This window comes from Oncorhynchus gorbuscha, linkage group LG12 (genome assembly GCF_021184085.1).
Source record: "Oncorhynchus gorbuscha isolate QuinsamMale2020 ecotype Even-year linkage group LG12, OgorEven_v1.0, whole genome shotgun sequence".
NCBI classification, from domain to species: Eukaryota; Metazoa; Chordata; class Actinopteri; order Salmoniformes; family Salmonidae; genus Oncorhynchus; species Oncorhynchus gorbuscha.
Genome location: NC_060184.1, coordinates 27,073,296 through 27,094,005, shown reverse-complemented (window position 1 = coordinate 27,094,005; position 20,710 = coordinate 27,073,296). Strand labels below are relative to the sequence as shown.

At 47.6% G+C, this 20,710-nt stretch overlaps 1 protein-coding gene across 3 annotated transcripts in view; it reads left to right on the top strand.

Moving 5' to 3' along the window:
* ncoa1 (nuclear receptor coactivator 1) overlaps positions 1–20,710 on the top strand; it is a 112,430-nt gene that overhangs the window by 85,752 nt on the left and 5,968 nt on the right. For all 3 annotated transcript variants that reach the window (XM_046291677.1, XM_046291676.1, XM_046291678.1), the window contains 16 exons: positions 4,439–4,545; positions 5,073–5,250; positions 8,818–8,997; positions 10,844–10,945; positions 12,617–12,757; positions 12,962–13,109; positions 13,332–14,415; positions 14,930–15,353; positions 15,494–15,661; positions 15,816–15,933; positions 16,084–16,252; positions 16,545–16,826; positions 18,740–18,838; positions 19,207–19,594; positions 19,845–20,019; positions 20,321–20,501. In XM_046291677.1, coding sequence (XP_046147633.1) covers positions 4,439–4,545; positions 5,073–5,250; positions 8,818–8,997; positions 10,844–10,945; positions 12,617–12,757; positions 12,962–13,109; positions 13,332–14,415; positions 14,930–15,353; positions 15,494–15,661; positions 15,816–15,933; positions 16,084–16,252; positions 16,545–16,826; positions 18,740–18,838; positions 19,207–19,594; positions 19,845–20,019; positions 20,321–20,501 — 3,944 coding nt within the window. The remainder of the gene's footprint in view (positions 1–4,438; positions 4,546–5,072; positions 5,251–8,817; positions 8,998–10,843; positions 10,946–12,616; positions 12,758–12,961; positions 13,110–13,331; positions 14,416–14,929; positions 15,354–15,493; positions 15,662–15,815; positions 15,934–16,083; positions 16,253–16,544; positions 16,827–18,739; positions 18,839–19,206; positions 19,595–19,844; positions 20,020–20,320; positions 20,502–20,710) is intronic.

Here is a 20,710-nt window from a genome sequence, read left to right as displayed (position 1 = left end):
GATTGCTACCTAACATGTCACTCAAACATCTGCTTATTCCTGGCCCTGATTCCCATCTTATTCCTGGCCATGATTTCCATCATCACAAACAGGCTTGGGTGTAAATTAGAATATTCCTTCCAACCCAGATTTCCTATCTGGGATAGGGTAGTACCGGAGGCCCAACGGAGGGAGGACTGGTGTTGGCCTTGAGCAGGCAGGCAGGGAGACGCAGTGGAGTAGAAGTGTGAGAGTAAACAGCAGCGGTTGCTTGCCTGCACCAGAATTCGCACACGCAATGGTGGCTCTCAGAAGGTGCCATTTTCCCTCTTTCAGCCTCAGTGAAATGAGGGGAAATATTAGTGCGTGTGTGTGTGTGTGTGTGTTTTCTCCTCCTATGTAAGACTCAAGGAGTTCTTGAACGAGATCCCCTGTTTTTCTTCTGCTCCCAGCATGAGGAAAGAGCCTAGCTAGGGTAGAGGATGTGGCAGAGGTGACATAAAGCCTACTTAGAGCTGACATAGCCATGACATGAGGATGTCAGGGGCCCAGTGGCCTCGCCAATGTATCACTCTGGAAGACGGCCTTCTCTTCTGTTTTTGTTTCGTGAGCTCAGGCGGGGGAGGGGGTTGGGCGTGTGAGAAAGCAGCCAATGGCTGAGCTCCCTGCCCCTTGACCTTGTGCAAGAGGGCCTCTTGCAAAGCCCAGCTTCCCTTTCCCCTACGCTTTCTACACAGAGAGAAACAGGAACACACACTGCTCTGCTCTCCTCTCCCCCTCTCCCTAGGCCTGCACTCCCCTCTTCTGTGTCTCTCACATCTCTCTCTTGCAACTCTCCCCTCTTTCACCTCTTTCCCCCTCTCTGTCCCTCCACTTCCCCTTTCACCCCTCTCCTATCTGATCCTAAGATGGACAAGGACATACCCTGGCCTCCTTGAAGACACCATACAGATGTAGGATCTTAATTTGAGCCAGTTTGCTACAGCAGGAAAATAATCCTGCAGCATGAGGAAATGGGAATTATTAGGTGGATAATAATAAATGGCCATTTTTGTTAACCCTAACCCTATTTCCAAGTGAAAACAAACTTCAGAAGCCTTTTTAAAGGGTAGGAAGCATGTTTTTACTCACCAGAGTAACTACAATGTGGTCAAATACTTAGTAACTTAGTTGTAGTCACGGTCTATACCTATAACTACAAACAGTTATATTTTGCGGTTATTATATATTTATAAATGTATTTCCAGATTTCTTTGAAACTACCCACAATGCACTATTTCTCAACGTCATATGGAGAATCTACTCTGTGCTACAGAGTTCGTATGCTAGCTCGGTAGCTAGATCAAACTTGCTAACGTTAGCATCCTCATGCTCGTCATAGACTTTGGCTGTGTTATCTACTGGCAACCCGTAAGCATGCCTTCTTGCCGTGGGCTAAAAACAAAATAAAAAATCATACCTGCATGCTCTATTTGTGTAGTACCTTGTCTGTTCTCATTTTTGTTTTGGCATGTTCTCTGTGAAGTAGGCTACGAGAGTTTTGTAACTACCTTGACTCAGTGCTAGCTTCCACTCGCATTGGTAGCTAACTCATCGGATGGGCCCCAGCCATCAATCTGTAAGTCTCAGCTCTTGTTTTGCTTATTTTTTTGTTGTCTTTTTGTACCCATTTTTCTCCCCAATTTCATGGTATCCAATTGGTAGTTACAGTCCTGTCCCATCTCTGTAACTCCCGTACGGACTACGGACTCGGGAGAGGCGAAGGTCGAGAGCCGTGCATCCTCCGAAACACAACCCAGCCAAGCCGTACTGCTTCTTGACACAGCGCTCGCTTAACCCGGAAGCCAGCCACACCAATGTGTCGGTGGAAGCTCTTGGCGATCGTGTCAGCGTGTATTGCGCCCGGCCCGCCTCAGGAGTCACTAGTGCGCAACGGGATAGGAACATCCCTGCCGGCCAAACCCTCCCCTAACCCAGATGACACTGGGCCAATTGTGCACCGCCCCATGTCCAGCCGACTTGAACCAGGTTCTCTAGTGGCATAGCTAGCGATGCAGTGATGCACCTTAGATCACTGCGCCACTCTTGAGGCCTTCACTTTGCTTTTCATCTGCGTTTATGTTTTAGTTGTTTTATTAGTTGTGTTCTAGCTGGTCTCCAGTTGTTGGGCTTTGGCTTGGTGGTTAGCTAGGCTAATAGCTAGTTGGCTAAATAGCTAACGTAGGCTGGCTGGCTAGCTTGCTGGCTGAGATAAGTGTAACTTTAACATTTATTAATACTGGTAGGACTAAAGTTAGCGGGCTAGTGGGCTAGCAACCTTGCAAGTTGATATGTAACAATACATTCATGAAGTATTTGCTTGTAAGTTGAAACCAGTAGACATGAGTGTGAACAATTTGGATTCATTTAAAGTTATACATTTAAATGTATTTCTTTTGGAGTTTACATTATAGGAAATAGGCTGGCATGCCCGGGTCCTCCATATTACATCACACCCCGGGAAAAACATTTTCCGACATGACTTCCGTTATTCTGCAGAATTCTAATCGGTTTTATGTAATAACAAAACAATTGGAACTTTGAATTGGTACTTTTGGAGTGTATATTAATGCAAATCTATATGTTACATGTGGTTACATTTATGCTTCTTACCCTTTAAACCTCAAATACACTAAGTAAAATAATTCCCGAATTCAAGAAAGTTCTCCTGCAACAGGGTGATCAAATTAAGATCTTACATCTGTATGGGTTACTTAACTATGTATTTTAGGGAAGAAAATCCTCAACAGGAGAAAAATACACGTCTCTAAGCCAGACCAATTCCAAACAAATGGACTTGCCTTGTAAATATACATTTTCAGTATGCATTTGCAAACTTAATATGTGCAGTTGCTAAAGATGTGCAGTTGATGAACATCTTATTATTCTGGTTTAAACAGTGGTACAGTAGCTATCTAGTGATACAACAGTGTAGTTGAGCAGTAGAGCAGCAAGTGTCCCAACAGGCAGGCCCGCTGCAGGATATTAATGTCTCAGGCAGTAAAGTCCTCACCCAGTCCTGGTTGTTTTGTCAATAACCTAATCACGGCTTTGTGTTTTTGGTTTCATTTCTTGGCCTCCTGGAATACAGAGTGTAATTCACAGTGATGTGCTCACTCGCCACTCTTATTTTAAGACCTGGCCACCAGCCAGACCGTGCTTGATAAATATACACTCCTCTGTTTTTTTTTCTCCCAGGAGAAGAGAGACCGGTCGGGGATAAAGGAGAAAGTACCTCTGTTTCTCTCTCCCTCTTTTCCTCTCCTTCTCCTTCCTCTCTTTATAGTATCTCTCTCTCCCCTCATCTCTTCCCTGGTCTCTCTTCCAGCTCTTGGTTGTTTGCTTACTTGGTGGGGACAGTTCAGTATAGTGAGCTCTGTGGGCTGACATCCCACCCATCGTGACCGGTTCAGGGGTCAAAGACCGGGCCAAGACTGCTACCATGGCAATGAGCCTAGTGAGTGAGGAGAGGAGGAGTCAGGCCTACAGTATAGTAATGACATGTGATGGATTGTCCAGCACCTATCTCTCTTTCTCTCTCTCCGATCCAGCTCAGTACAGTCCTCTGTATCTGTACTGTGTTCTACCCTGCTAGCCTCAGACATCTTTCACTCTCTGTCTCTCTGTCTCTCTGTCTCTGTGTCTCTCTCTCTCTCTCTCTGTGTCTCTCTCTCTGTCTCTCTGTCTCTGTCTCTGTCTCTCTCTCTCTGTCTCTCTTTCTCTCTCTCTCTCTGTCTGTCCCCGCCAGAACCTCATCAGCTGATTTGATCAGGAAGAGAAAAATAATTTATCAGTGGACAATCCACAGTTCCACTATTCCTCTCTCTCCTCCTTTGTGGTTCCCTCCCTCCCATTCTCCTCATCACTCTCTTACAACCTTGACTGAAACTGTAAGATCAATACACCAGGTCCAAGAAGAGATTTGGGTCATTGTTGAATAGCTTTTTAAGAGTTTTTGACATTGGGGATATGCATCTACAGTACATGGTTTAATTATAAGTACTCCTCAAAGCAGTATTTGTTGGTGTCCATGCCAGAATAAACAGGCTGTTTCACTCAAACTTCCAGTTGTTGGCTTCTGCTGCTGTACAGTAACAGTACAGTAGATTTACAGTGTGCTGTAAATGTGTTGCGTTGATCCCCCCTAACCCTTTGATCGGGCTGATGTCATCAGAACACAATTCAGCAGAAGTCCACAATGTTCATTATTCTGTATGAAATACAGTCATTATGAGGGGAATAACTTATGTAACAAGCTGTATAAGAGTTATTACTTGGAATTGCTAAGTAATTGCATAATGCCTGTGTAATGTTTGATGTCAGTAAAATAAAGAAGACTAGACGTACGTGCTAGCGATGGCTGATCACCCTAAGTTCTGTCCCTGTTCCTAAGATCTCTGTGTGTGTTTGTCCCCTGCAGAGAAAGCGTCTCTAATATCACCAGAGGACAAGGTGCAGAGGAGTGACATTTCGTCCAGTAGTCAGGGCATGGTGGAGAAAGAGGCTCTGGGGCCGCTGCTGCTCGAGGTGAGTGAAACAATAAAGTTTGGTGGAATTTGAATTTCAGTGACAGACACAGGAAATATCAATTTATCCATTGATTGGATCATTTAGTCATGCTGCTTTCTAAGCACAGGTAATCTTTCATGAAAATATAATCATATTTTTGGTTGCTCATTGGTAAATGAATGCATAGTAATTAGAGTGCATCTGCTCACAGTAAATTTACATAAAGTTAGTCGTGTATATTTTTTGTGTAAAAATGCAATTTTCGGGGACAACTGCAATTTTGTTCTAATCTCTCTGTCTTCAGTATTTTCTCTGTTTTGTCCAGAGTGATTCAGTAGCTCTGTATGGTTCCCAGGACTTAGTTTCCCAGTGAGGCCCAGTGTCATTATGCTTTCCACGTTAGTTCCTGGCACACTTTCCCCCTGGCTGAGGCTGGGCTGTGACAGAGAGAAAGGCTGAAGTCCCCCTGCTCTCTTTGTGTGTTCCCCTTCCTCCGGAGGTGTCTGTTTCACTCCTCTTTTGTCCCTCCCTCTGTTTCGGGCCAGGCCCTGGACGGCTTCTTCTTTGTGGTCAACCGCGAGGGCCGGATCGTGTTTGTGTCAGAGAATGTGACGGGTTACCTAGGTTACGCCCAGGAAGAGCTGATGACCTCCAGCGTGTACAGCATCCTCCACGTGGGAGACCACAATGAGTTCATCCGCAACTTGCTGCCCAAGAGCCTCGGTGAGGATGACAGGAGAGGAGGAGGGGAGGGGACGAGAGAAGAGAGGATGGTGAAGGAAGGAGAGGAGGGAGAGAGAGGGGGAGGGATCAGAGAGAGGAATAGAGAGAGGTAGAAAGGAAGAGAAGAAGTAGAAAGGAAGAGAAGAAGTTGAGCAGTGTGACAAGGACAAGAGAAAGGAGATGAGGAAGGAAGGAAAGGAGATGAAGAAGAACATGATAGAGGGAAGACGGGTAAAAGAGAAAGACAAAGAGGATGGAGAGGAGGTAAGAGAGGAATCTCTGCTATAGGCATGGTGTCATGCAGTGTGAAGCAGCCAGATCACGTGACAGCTATAAGAGCATAGTAACCAGGAGACATGAAAGGGTCTGTCCCGTGAAGCCCCTAGTAATTCCTCTACATAGGCCAGGCCAGACAAGATGGGTTAATGTCAGCAGAGATGGATAGGTCAACTAGCTACTATCTACCTGCCTGTCTTCAGCTTAAACTCTCACTACATAGTGACCACGTTTACATGCACACCAAAATCCCGTTATTTTTAAGTATTCTGTTTTTGAGTTGACTCATATAAATGTCATATCCCGTTTACAATAACCCTAAAAAGCTTGTATCCTAGTTATGAGAAACCCAGATAAGATGCCTGGGACATGCTGATCTAAGACAGGATACTCTGGGATGTAAAAATCGGATCCTGTTTATTGTTGTTTTTGTGGTCTGCGCAGACTCAGTTTTGCGTATCATTGGTGTTGTTTGATGGTGTTTTCATCTGACTGTCAAACAAATCACTTCAAACAGTTCAATCCACCATAATAATTTAGCCTACTATAATTAATTTACTATAATTCAAATTCAAAAGTTTTTGCTTATACTTTCTGACATTTTGTAAGGCCATTTGTTTGCCAACTATAGTTAGATACAGTGCCTTGCAAAAGTATTCGGCCCCCTTGAACTTTGTGACATTTTGCCACATTTCAGGCTTCAAACATAAAGATATAAAACTGTATTTTTTTGTGAAGAATCAACAACAAGTGGGACACAATCATGAAGTGGAACGACATTTATTGGATATTTCAAACTTTTTTAACAAATCAAAAACTGAAAAATTGGGCGTGCAAAATTATTCAGCCCCTTTACTTTCAGTGCAGCAACCTCTCTCCAGAAGTTCAGTGAGGATCTCTGAATGATCCCATGTTGACCTAAATGATTAATGATGATAAATACAATCCACCTGTGTGTAATCAAGTCTCCGTATAAATGCACCTGCACTGTGATAGTCTCAGAGGTCCATTAAAAGCGCAGAGAGCATCATGAAGAACAAGGAACACACCAGGCAGGTACGATACTGTTGTGAAGAAGTTTAAAACCGGATTTGGATACAAAAAGATATCCCAAGCTTTAAACATCCCAAGGAGCACTGTGCAAGCGATAATATTGAAATGGAAGGAGTATCAGACCACTGCAAATTTACCAAGACCTGGCCGTCCCTCTAAACTTTCAGCTCATACAAGGAGAAGACTGATCAGAGATGCAGCCAAGAGGCCCATGATCACTCTGGATGAACTGCAGAGATCTACAGCTGAGGTGGGACACTCTGTCCATAGGACAACAGTCAGTCGTATATTGCACAAATCTGGCCTTTATGGATGAGTGGCAAGAAGAAAGCCATTTCTTAAAGATATCCATAAAAAGTGTCGTTTAAAGTTTGCCACAAGCCACCTGGGAGACACACCAAACATGTGGAAGAAGGTGCACTGGTCAGATGAAACCAAAATGGAACTTTTTGGCAACAATGCAAAACGTTATGTTTGGCGTAAAAGCAACACAGCTCATCACCCTGAACACACTATCCCCACTGTCAAACATGGTGGTGGCAGCATCATGGTTTGGGCCTGCTTTTCTTCAGCAGGGACATGGAAGATAGTTAAAATTGATGGGAAGTTGGATCGAGCCAAATACAGGACCATTCTGGAAGAAAACCTGATGGAGTCTGCAAAAGACCTGAGACTGGGATGGAGATTTGTCTTCCAACAAGATAATGATCCAAAACACAAAGCAAAATCTACAATGGAATGGTTCAAAAATAAACATATCCAGGTGTTAGAATGGCCAAGTCAGAGTCCAGACCTGAATCCAATCGAGAATCTGTGGAAAGAACTGAAAACTGCTGTTCACAAATGCTTTCCATCCAACCTCACTGAGCTCGAGCTGTTTTGCAAGGAGGAATGGGAAAAAAATTCTGTCTCTCGATGTGCAAAACTGATAGAGACATACCCCAAGCCACTGACAGCTGTAATCGCAGCAAAAGGTGGCGCTACAGAGTATTAACTTAAGGGGGCTGAATAATTTTGAACGGCCAATTTTTCCGTTTTTGATTTGTTAAAAAAGTTGAAATATCCAATAAATGTCGGTCTACTTCATGATTGTGTCCCACTTGTTGTTGATTCTTCACAAAAAAATACAGTTTTATATCTTTGTTTGAAGCCTGAAATGTGGCAAAAGGTCGCAAAGTTCAAGGGGGCCGAATACTTTCGCAAGGCACTGTATATGCAGCTTCTCTTCTGTCATAACTTGTTGCCCCAGAAGACTAAATAAAGTAGTGCTCACCAGAATAATGTCTTACATTGATAGAATGCATTAGCAATCTAGTTAACACCGGTAAATTTGTCTGTTTCGTTTAGGGACAAGGAGGAAAACTAACTCCAAAACAGTGGAAATATTAAACCTGTGCAAAATGTCCAAATGTCATCGGTTTGACCGGTTTTAAGGAAATGAAAAGCTGAGAAAATGATTAAACACGTTTCTGATAAGACTTCAGTTCGTCTTGGCTGCATATTGTGTATGGTTAAAATACCGTCTGCTCGCATAACAGTGTCAAAGATAACACACTACATGCACATTTGCATTTTCTCAAGAGATGCTGAAAGAAAGAAATCATATTTCTACACTCCTGTTCCCGAGACAAAAGTATATATTGTATCGTTTTACTGCAATAAATGCTCAATTTTTCAGGAGTTAATAGTATAGGTTATTACGCAGTGTTACACGGGAGAGGTTATACGCCTACAGTCAGTGTCCAGATTTCAGTTACTATTCCATTTAACCCATAGGAATTTAAATGAGGAATATTCTGTTTATCCATGACTACAGGGATACTCCAGAGCGGGATATCAAAGGTGCATGTAAACAGCTTCTCCCGAATGAGACCTTAAGCAGGATAGTAGCTACTATCCAGAATACTGGGCACATGTAAACGTCGTCACTCACTACTGTTCTCTGTCTTGCTTATTCTCTCCCCCCTCTTCTCTTGTCTATATTGTATATATTTTGTATCTGTCTCTCTACCCCATATGTCATTCCTGTCTCTTTTCAAGCCATTATTATTACATCACACATACACATTGGTTTACCTGTCTGTGTCCCCGTTCCTAATGATGTGTGTGTGTGTGTGTGTGTGTGTGTGTGTGTGTGTGTGTGTGTGTGTGTGTGTGTGTGTGTGTGTGTGTGTGTGTGTGTGTGTGTGTGTGTGTGTGTGTGTGTGTGTGTGTGTGTGTGTGTGTGTGTGTGTGTAGTCAACGGGGTGCCGTGGCCCCAGGAGCAGGGCTGGAGGAACAGTCACACGTTTAGCTGTCGGATGCTGAAGAGGCCCCCTGACGAGGTGGACTCCGAGAACCAGGAAGCACGACAGCAGTATGACATCATGCAGTGTTTTACTGTCTCCCAGCCCAAAGCCATGCAGGACGAGGGAGATGGTGAGTACACACACACACACATACAGTGGGGAGAACAAGTATTTGATAGACTGCCGATTTTGCAGGTTTTCCTACTTACAATGCATGTAGAGGTCTGTAATTTGTATCATAGGTACACTTCAACTGTGAGAGACGGAATCTAAAAATAAAAAAATCCAGAAAATCACATTGTATGATTTTAAGTAATTAATTAGCATTTTATTGCATGACATAAGTATTTGATCACCTACCAACCAGTAAGAATTCTGGCTCTCACAGACCTGTTAGTTTTTCTTGAAGAAGCCCTCCTGTTCTCCACTTATTACCTGTATTAACTGCACCTGTTTGAACTCGTTACCTGTATAAAAGACACCTGTCCCCACACTCAATCAAACAGACTCCAACCTCTCCACAATGGCCAAGACCAGAGAGCTGTGTAAGGATCAGTGATCAAATTGAAGACCTGCACAAGGCTGGGATGGGCTACAGGACAATAGGCAAGCAGCTTGGTGAGAAGGCAACAACTGTTGCCGCAATTATTTGAAAATGGAAGAAGTTCAAGATGACGGTCAATCACCCTCGGTCTGGGGCTCCATGCAAGATCTCACCTCTTGGGGCATCAATGATCATGAGGAAGGTGAGGGATCAGCCCAGAACTACACGGCAGGACCCGGTCAATGACCTGATGAGAGCTGGGACCACAGTCTCAAAGAAAACCATTAGTAACACACTACGTCGTCATGGATTAAAATCCTGCAGCGCACGCAAGGTCCCCCTGCTCAAGCCAGCGCATGTCCAGGCCCGTCTGAAGTTTGCCAATGACCATCTGGATGATCCAGAGGAGGAATGGGAGATGGTCTGATGAGACAAAAATAGAGCTTTTTGGTCTAAACTCCACTCGCCGTGTTTGGAGGAAGAAGAAGGATGAGTACAACCCCAAGAACACCATCCCAACCGTGAAGCATGGATGTGGAAACATCATTCTTTGGGGATGCTTTTCTGCAAAGGGGATAGGACGACTGCACTGTATTGAGGGGAGGATGGATGGGGCCATGTATCGTGAGATCTTGGCCAACAACCTCCTTCCCTCAGTAAGAGCATTGAAGATGGGTCGTGGCATCTCAAGGTCCTGGAGTGGCCTAGCCAGTCTCCAGACCTGAACCCAATAGAAAATCTTTGGAGGGAGCTGAAAGTCCGTATTGCCCAGCGACACCCCCGAAACCTGAAGGATCTGGAGAAGGTCTGTATGGAGGAGTGGGCCAAAATCCATGCTGCAGTGTGTGCAAACCTGGTCAAGAACTACAGGAAACGTATGATCTCTGTAATTGCAAACAAAGGTTTCTGTACCAAATATTAAGTTCTGCTTTTCTGATGTGTCAAATACTTATGTCGTGCAATAAAATGCAAATTAATTACTTAAAAATCATACAATGTGATTTTCTGGATTTTTGTTTTAGATTCCGTCTCTCACAGTTGAAGTGTACCTATGATAAAACTTACAGACCTCTACATGCTTTGTAAGTAGGAAAACCTGCATAATTGGCAAGGTATCAAATACTTGTTCTCCCCACTGTATATACTCCCACACAGACACGCATGTACACTCACAGACGCATACATATATACACATGAATACAGCTAGATGCACAGATACATGCCACTTCTGCACACCGACGTTTACATACACATTGAAAAAGGTGCAGCAGCGACATGAGAACGCTGGTCTTTGTCCTCCTAGCTAGCCCTGAGCCATATTGGAGGGATAGAGTTTGACACAGTGACGCCCTGTGTATTACAACAAACACACACACACACACACACACCTGTCAGATTCTTAACTCTGACCTTTGATTGGTGTTGTGCCCAGACCTGCAGACCTGCCTGATCTGCATAGCCTGTCGGATGCCTCGCCCCCAGCAGCTCCCTGCTATCAGCACTGAGTCCTTCATCACCAAACAGGATCCCACAGGTATTAACCCCTGGCCTATCACCTTTTACATCGCAACTGCTGTTGGCACACAAACACTCCAATGTGTGGATTAGAGAGCTTTCTTTTTGTGCCAAAGGTGAACTAACTAGAGAGTGTTGCTCCAGAAGGTGGACTAACTAGAGAGTGTTGCTCCAGAAGGTGAACTAACTATAGTGTTCTCATTTGCAGCAACAACCTGGGGAATAGTTACAGGGGAGAGGGGGATTAATGAGCCAATTGTAAACTGGGGATTATTAGGTGACCGTGATGGTTTGAGGGCCAGATTGGGAATTTAGCCAGGACACCGGGGTTAACACCCCTACTCTTACGACAAGTGCCATGGGATCTTTAATGACCTCAGAGAGTCAGGACACCCGTTTAACGTCCCATCCGAAAGACGGCACCCTGGGGCATTGGGATATTTTTTTAGGCCAGAGGAAAGAGTGCCTCCTACTGGCCCTTCAACACCACTTCCAGCAGCATCTGGTCTCCCATCCAGGAACTGACCAGGACCAACCCTGCTTATCTTCAGAAGCAAGCCAGCAGTGGTATGCAGGGTGGTATGCTCCAGAAGGTGTACTAACTAGAGAGTGTTACTCCAGAAGGTCAACTAACTAGAGAGTGTTACTCCAGAAGGTCAACTAACTAGAGTGTTGCTCCAGAAGGTGGACTAAGATTGTTGCTCCAGAAGGTGGACTAAGAGTGTTGCTCCAGAAGGTGGACTAAGAGTGTTGCTCCAGAAGGTGGACTAAGAGTGTTGCTCCAGAAGGTGGACTAAGAGTGTTGCTCCAGAAGGTGGACTAAGAGTGTTGCTCCAGAAGGTGGACTAAGAGTGTTGCTCCAGAAGGTGGACTAAGAGTGTTGCTCCAGAAGGTGGACTAAGAGTGTTGCTCCAGAAGGTGGACTAAGAGTGTTGCTCCAGAAGGTGGACTAAGAGTGTTGCTCCAGAAGGTGGACTAAGAGTGTTGCTCCAGAAGGTGGACTAAGAGTGTTGCTCCAGAAGGTGGACTAAGAGTGTTGCTCCAGAAGGTGGACTAAGAGTGTTGCTCCAGAAGGTGGACTAAGAGTGTTGCTCCAGAAGGTGGACTAAGAGTGTTGCTCCAGAAGGTGGACTAAGAGTGTTGCTCCAGAAGGTGGACTAAGAGTGTTGCTCCAGAAGGTGGACTAAGAGTGTTGCTCCAGAAGGTGGACTAAGAGTGTTGCTCCAGAAGGTGGACTAAGAGTGTTGCTCCAGAAGGTGGACTAAGAGTGTTGCTCCAGAAGGTGGACTAAGAGTGTTGCTCCAGAAGGTGGACTAACTAGAGAGTGTTGCTCCAGAAGGTGGACTAACTAGAGAGTGTTGCTCCAGAAGGTGGACTAACTAGAGTGTTGCTCCAGAAGGTGGACTAACTAGTGTTGCACAATAAACAGGCCTGTTGGTAAACCTACCTAGAGAGGAAAGAAAAGGACAGGGTTTTAGCTCTCACTACTACTGCCATTTACATCTGAGTGACTCAAAACTCACTTTGAGTGGTCCACAATGTGGCAAAAACAATATGTATTTTGTATCATTGTGGAGCTCTAACTCTGACCTCATAATGTAACTCCATCTGGGTTTCATCACCGAGCCTTAGTATCTCTGGTTACAGATGTGTGTTTTTTGTGTGTGTGTGTGTGTCTGTTTATCTCCAGGGAAAATCATCTCCATAGAGACCAGTGCTCTGCGGGCGACAGGGCGCCCAGGCTGGGAGGACCTGGTCAGGAAGTGCATCTACGCATTCTTCCAGCCACAGGGGAAAGAACCCTCCCACGCCAAGAAGCTGCTCCAAGAGGGTGAGGAGAGGGGGAGGGGGAAAGAAGTGGAGGATGAGGAAGAGTAGGGGGGAGAGGGGAAATAAACTTTCTGTACTTTTCTCAAGAATGAAACTGTGATAACGAAGTACAGTGTGGTACCATTGCAAAAACATATGTGTTTTTTCTCCTTAAAAGTAAGCCACGATGATAATTAGGCCAATTTCTGTTTGTGCGTGTTGCCAGTGATGACCCATGGCACGGCCATCAGTCCTCTTTATCAATTCAACCTGAGCGACGGGACCCCCCTCAGCGCTCAGACCCGCTGCAAGTTCTGCTGCCCCCCCAAATCTGACGTTCAGCCCTTCATCATGGGCATTCACACTATTGACAGGTAACACGCAACCGAGCAGGCACGGAGAACACACACACGGGCAGGTCATGTGGAACAAGTAGAATTGATTACTTTATTGCCCATCAGCGATGGTTGCAAGAGTAGGAATTGTATAGGATTGTATAGGCTGATGGGAATGTGTTTTTGTGCCAATGATATAAACAAACAGTACTTTTTCCAGAATATTTCTCTCACCCAGCTGATGTTTTCCTTCTCTTGTAGGGAACACAACACTGCTAGCTCTCAGGAAAACACTAACTCCAGCCTTCTACTGACCCATGGGAGCCCTGCTTCCTCCCACCCTTCCCGTTCCCCTGCCCTACCCATGGGCATCGAGGCCAGTCAAGCCCCAGGCCCCACCTCAAGCCTCCATCTCAACAACGGAAACAGCTCCGGCACCATCACACCCACCAGCCATTCAGCAGGGTACCTGACGCCCAACCGGTTGTGTCCTCAGCAGGTCAACAGCCCCTCACCCGTGGGCAGCCCCCTCACAGCCATCCCTACCTCATTCGTGTCGCCCAGGCCCCCCAGGGGCAGCCCGGGGCTGGGCGGCAGCCCGCGCGTCCCAGGGAACCCCTTCTCCCCTTCCACCCCTGGCCTGCACTCTCCGGCAGGGGCCTTAGGAGGTGGAGGTGGTGGTGGGAGCGGTGGAATCCTCAGCAGGCAGCACTCAGGTGGGGACGGTGGAGCAGGAACCCCCCTGGGTTTCTCTCTGCCCTCCCCTCTACCTCAGAGGAAGGCCAGCACCCCCATCAGCTCCCCAACGCGCCCTCCCCCCGCCAAGCCCCCTGAGGCAAAAGGAGCAGGTGGGGGAGGAGAGTACCTGGGGGGTAACCCCAAACTCAACCAGCTCCTGGACAATGGCAGAGTGGGGCCGCCTGGGGACCCCAACAACACCGCTCCTAACATGCACCCAAACACCCCCACCTCCACCCCTCAGTGCCCGGCCTCCCACAGCACGCTGACGGAGCGCCACAAGATCCTCCACCGCCTCCTGCAGGACAGCAGCCCGGCCGAGGGCGGCAACAGCAAGGAGTCTGAGATCAAGAAGGAGCCTCCTGCTAGCCCTGCCACCGCCAACCCCAACGGACCCCCCACCACCCCCCAGGACCACCAGCTGCTGCGCTTCCTGCTGGACACGGATGAGAAGGACTTGAGAGACCTGCCCCCTCCGGCCGCTCTCAGCTTGCAGACGGTCCGGGTCAAGACTGAGAAGAGGGCCACCGGGGACACTACGCCCTGTGCTGCAGCCTGCGCCAGCCCCAAACCCGGCCCTGCAGACAGCAGACCGCCCAGAGACACGGTATTGTCTGCAGCCCTACACCCCTCATACACAGTGCTAGTAGTATCCAGAATTGGCAAGATCCTGTCCCAGACATGCTGAACTTTCAGACAGTTTAAGTTTGGGGTTAAGGTTAGGAATAGGGTTAGGTTTTAGGGTTGGGGGTTAGAATTGGGGACTTTGGATATGTAACTCTGGATATCCCTGTTGTTGTAGTTGTCAAAGTGTCTGGAACGTGAGAGTGCCTTGCTGGCGGGCTGCCTGAGTGCATGCTGCCGCTGCCTTCTAAAGGGAGCATGTGATTCGCTGCTGTATTTGTTCTATTTACGTTGAGCGCATAGTAACACTCACTGCCCTCTTATATCAGGAGCTAGTTGTGTTCATTTGTGGTCCCACTAGGACTTTGTCTCTCCCCAGCACAGAGCTTCCAGCGGCAGCCTTTGAAGTTCTTTGACCTTTGCTTTCTCTCCCTGTCCCCCCCCCCCCCTACCCGTCCTTTCCTTTCATTCTTTTGACCCCGCTCCCTCTCTCTTAGTTCCCCAGTGGACCTGCTGACCTGGACCCTCTCAGCCAGCTGCTGCCCACCCTCAGGGACCCCGCTGGGGCCAAGCAGGGCAGCAAGGAGAAGAGTGACCCTCAGGCCCTGTCGTCCCATAGCCCCCAGACCCAACCTCAACCTCGGCTCCAATCACCTCCACAGCCTCGGCTTCAGTCCCCCTCCCAACCTCAACCCCAACTTCAGTCCCCTACTCAGGTCCAGCCTCAGAACCATCTTCAGTCTCCTCTCCAGTCCCCTACCCATCTCCAACCCCAGAACCAGCTTCAATCCCCTTTCCAGTCCCCTACCCATCTCCAACCCCAGAACCAGCTTCAATCCCCTACCCTACTCCAGCCCAGCGAGGCCAACGTACCCAGAGCCATGAATGTGAAGAGGGAGCCTCCCGGAACACCAAGCCGAGGTACAGCAGGGATTAGGGGGGGTCAAGGGTGAGGGGTCACCATAGTGGGTCACCCCACTGTATGCTGCCTGTCTTCATTTTACGCGTGGCCACCCAGGAAAGGACTGATCCTGACCGTGTGTCTGTTTGTGTCCGTGCAGGGCTCACGGATGTCTCCTCCAGCCTGCAGAACCAGTCACACTTTGACTTCTGCAGCCCCACCACCCCCAGCCAGGGACAGGGACAAGGGGAGCCATTCCAGACACCGAAAGACAGCAGCAGCCCCTACACAGAGCCTGGACTCATGAACTCGTTCAACTCCAACACCGGTATGAACTAGAATATGCTCATATCAAACAGTCACCAAGTTAAATATCTATAGGGCATTTCCGAAAATAGTTAGAAATTACATAATGATTACAGAATAATATGGAATCTATGTGTTATGGGGGTTCATTAAGAGTTGTGTGTGCTGTCTTTCAGGGTTGTCTAATATGGAGACGGACTCTCAGCAGTTCCGGCCCCTGGCCCTGACTGACTCGCTGTCCTTTGATGGAGGCATGGGAAACCCCGTGCAAGCCTCTCTGGCCTCCCCTCAGGAGTGAGTATAGTACTTCTTTGTGGACACACAGACACATACATTCTTCATTGTTCATATTCCAATTCACACGCACACAGAACCAAACCTTCCACATCATTACATTGAATGCACAGACTCCCATGTTCCTGACTCCCCCTGTGTGTGGAGCAGGCAGTGTGTCCCGTGCCCGCTGGACCAGCTGCTGTGCCCCCCCACCACCCCAGAGGGTCGTAACGATGAGAAGGCCCTCCTGGACCAGCTGGTGTCCTTCCTGAGTGGGACGGATGAGAGCGAGCTGGCAGAGCTGGACCGAGCCCTGGGCATCGACAAGCTGGTACAGGTGAGATCACAGGAGGAGGAGAATGATAGTAGATTACATTAGCATTCTTCAAGTGTTACCTATATAAGAGGACATGCACTGTCATACAACCTGATTCTACTACCCTGCAGAGCTGAATGAGAGCTAAATATAGAGGGAATTTAAATTCCTGTCCAAAGCACCACAGAATCATTACTCTCCAGTACAGTAGTGCAATCATCGATACATGCTTCACGTAATGATTCGTTTGGTCCTGGAGAGTTTGTTGGACTGTAATTAACCCAGTATTGACACTATCCATTCCTCTCCCTAGGGCGGCTGCTTTGACCCCACCCCTCAACGGTTTCCCTCCCAGCCCCCTGCCGCCACTCCCATCTCCATGGACCCAAAGCTGCCTGGCTACCCCTCTCAGTTCAGCACTGGCGCCCCTGCCCAGTTCCCTCGAGAGATGGGGCAGGGTATGGGGGTCTTTGGGGCACCCAGGGGGGCCTTCCCCGGGGGCATGGGCAGAGCGCCTGGTGTTGCCAACCAGCTCCGACTGCCACCCAACCAGCTGAGGTTACAGCTGCAACAGAGGCTGCAGGGCCCACAGCAGGTAGGATGGGCTGGGCAGAGCTGGTACATTAGGGGTTGCAGACTTTTGTTCAAACCCAGCACTAATACACCAGATTAAACTATACTGAACAAAAATATAAATGCATCCATTTCAACGATTTTACTGAGTTACATTTCAAATGAAGAAATCATTCAATTGAAATCAATGGGCATGGGTGCAGCCATGGGAGGGCATAGCCCCACCCACTCGGGAGCCAGGCTGACCCCCTGGGGAGCCAGGTCCAGCCAATCAGAATGAGTTTTTCCCCTCAAGGGGTTTTATTACAGGCAGAAATACTCCTCAGTTTAATCAGCTGTCTGGGTGGCTGGTCTCAGACGAGCCCGCAGGTGAAGAAGCTGGATGTGGATGTCCTGGGCTGACGTGGTTACACGTGGTCTGCGGTTTTGAGGCCGGTTAGACATACTTCTCTAAAACGACGTTGGAGGCAGCCCAGGACCTCCACATGGTAGAGAAAGGAACATGACATTTTCTTGCAGCAGCTCTGGTGGACATTCCTGCAGACAGCATGCCAATTGCACGTTCCCTCAAAACTTGAGATGTCTGTGGCATTCTGTTGTGTGACAAAACTGCACATTTTAGAGTGGCCTTTTATTGTCCCCAGCACAAGGTGCACCTGTGTAATGATCGTGCTGTTTAATCAGCTTCTTGATATACTACACCTGTCAGGATTAATGGATTACCTTGGCAAAGTAGAAATGCTCACTAACAGGGATACAAACACATTTATGCACAACATTTCTGGGATCTTTTCAGCTCATGAAACATAGAACCAACACTTTACATGTTGCGTTTATATTTTTTGTTAAGTATGAATTAAACCATTACACCACAGCTCAAGAAGAACAGAGTTACCTAGCCAGGCTGGCCCACTCCCCTGGTCCATCTTTCTAACGTGGGCGTAGTCCTCTCCTCTACACAGGAGGGAGGTGAGTTTTAACAGGCCTTGTTTACGTTAATGAAGCCTGTATCACGCAGCGTTGCCTTTTAATCCTAGTCAGAGCCAGCGCTCGTGAAACACTGGCTTGGCAATAGTACATCTACCTCCTGGCCAATCGGGCAGCCCTGCATTGTGTTAATGTGCCATTGTGTTGTGTGGCTATGCAGAGATGGCTAGCGTAGTGAAATGGATGGTCATGTGAGGAAGAGAACCTCTTATGCTCCATTATGGTACAGCAGAACAAACACATGGGAACTAAATGGCTGCTACAAGCCCATCTATGGTAGGAGAGTACTGTATGTGCTGTATATTCACTGGGATTGATTGTTTATTATCCTTTTTGCTCTATATGTAACTCTGTTCACACAGAGAGAGAGAGAGAGAGAGACCACCTGATGTGTTGTCAGCCTGCTCCCACACAAACGTGGCTCACATCTCTTATTTTTTCTTTTTCCTTCAAGGTCTCTCTCCATCCCGCTCCCCTCACACATGCTGCTCTTACTCACGGTTCCCACACAGCGGTCTCCGCATATCATTATTAGGACTTTAGTGCTTCTTCTGCTAGCTGCTCATGTTGATTTAAAAGACCTCATGGCAAAGTAAAGGATATTAAGAATCTGGATTTCAGCACAACTCCTCTGTTCTCATTCCTGGTCCTGTTTTATTAGTCTTTAACACACGTCTCCTGATCAGATGTTGATCATCTCCCGTTTCCTTTCGATCAGTTCTCTTCTCACGAGCTTTTTCTTTCACACACTTTTCACTCATCAGTCCATTTTTTTTTTATCTCAATCCTGTCTTTTCCTTCTATCTGCTCTCACTCCTCTCGTCTCTATCATTTCTTCACTTAGTCCACTCCCTTCCTCCTCTCCTCCCCTCTGTTGTTTCTCCGCTCCCTCCCTCCTCTCCTCTATCAGTCGTGTGACTCACTCCCCTCTCACACTCTCTCTGCCAGCTGCAGAACAGGCTGGCTGCCATGAGCCAGTTCCCAGGGGGAGCTCACGTTGCCATGGGGATGCATCAGGGAGTGCAGCAGCCTCATATACCCTCTCAGGTGAGTGTTTCTGGGGAACTCACGATCATCATCAATCCTGTCCTCGCGCTTCCTTCTCTCTTGTTCTCGTAATTGTTTTTCTCTGTTTCCAATCCTTTTCTCTTACTCTGTTTCTCTCTCTCTTTCGGCATGGTGTGTATTGAGGAAGTCCTAAGCATCATAGCTAGTTATACTGAGTTATTGCTACGAAAACAAAGTGCCTGTTTCTCTTCTCTGTCCATCCATCTCCCTCTCTCTGAAAGAAGTACCTTCCAGTCTATTTCAAATGGTATAGGTCATTTGGGAATCTATGCATGAATGTTGTGAGGGCTGTTTTGCGGACAGCAGGTGTCTCCTATAAGTCCTCTATCCTCTCTCTCTCCCTGCAGCCTCCTCTAAATGCCCAGATGCTGGCCCAGAGGCAGCGGGAGCTCTACAGCTTCCAGCACCGCCAGAGGCAGCTCCTGCAGCAGAAGGTCATGTTGATGAGGCAAGGCATGGGGACCGGGGGGCCTATTGGGGCCACCAGGGGACTAAAAGGACCCCAGCCACAGCAACAACAGTTTAGCTACCCTCCAGGCTACAGCCCCATGTCAGGAAACCCACCCAGCTCTCCCAGCCTCTTCAATCCCATGGGAGGGCCCTTGGACCCCAAGCTGTCGGGCCTGGGCCCCATGGGCAGCCATTCAGCCATGATGGGTGGGATGCAGGGACAGTTTGGGGGGGGGGTGAACTCTGCGGTCCAGCCTGGGCTCTTCCAGCAGTTTGGAGGACCGGGTGAGTGACTAGGCTACCTAGGCACCCACCATAATCACTGCTAGATTATGTCTGGTTGGTTTTCTGTCTCGATAGCATCAGGAATTGTCAGTACAATGTGCTGACATTGTCCATATCAAAATGTGATATAAAGTAGTTTGCAGACAGGATCCATAGAAAATGGAATACAGTGCTGCTGACAAATATCAATATGAAAATGTTTTAGACTCTAGAATGTTCTAACACTATCTCTCTGTCCTTTTCCTCAAAGGTATGGTCCAGCAAGGAGACCCCTCGTTCCCTCTAGAGCTCAGCCCCACCAGCCCCTTGCTGTCCCCTCAGAACACCACCTCCCAGAGTCCTCTGCTCCAGCAGGCCCAGCCTCCTCCTGGGTACCAGTCACCTGACATGAAGAGTTGGCAGCAAGCTGGCATGGGCGGCAACAGGTGAGGTGGCCAGAGCCATGCCTGGGTAAACGTGTAAATTGCAGAGCCCGTTATTGACTTGGCATCTACACAGAAATGACACTTTCAGATGGTTATTACATCATTATTACATAATAATGACCTGTTTGTTGCTTAGAGAATTCTTTATAACAAGCACTTATGTAACATTATACCAGATGTGGTTCATTCTTTGAAGTCTATATATTGTCTTGGTAGTTATAATGACCAGATATAGCACCTGAAAGAGGAGTGTACATAAAACTACTGGTATCATGATTTTGTGTTCTGTCTTGTGTGTCAGCTTATTCAGCCAGACTGGTCAGACGATGCCCCAGGCCTTTGGGCAACAGGGGGTCTACAACAACATGAGTATCACTGTGTCAATGGCAGGAGGCTCAGGGGGTGTGGGCTCACTACCTCCCATGGGACCACCCGTTGGCCTGGACAACAGTAACCTTGGCAACTCCATATGTAACGATCAGGTGAGGGTGCCACACCTGAAGTCAGCCGCCGCAACTTAGAAGTCGTTGAGTAGAAAAGCAGCAACAGACCAAACTGCCATTTGACCAAAACTGTTGTGGTATCACTTTACCTTCCTTCTGTTTTTCTCCCTCCTTTCTCCACTGATGTCCTCTCTCCCTCCTTTCTCCACTGATGTCCTCTCTCCCTCCTTTCTCCACTGATGTCCTCT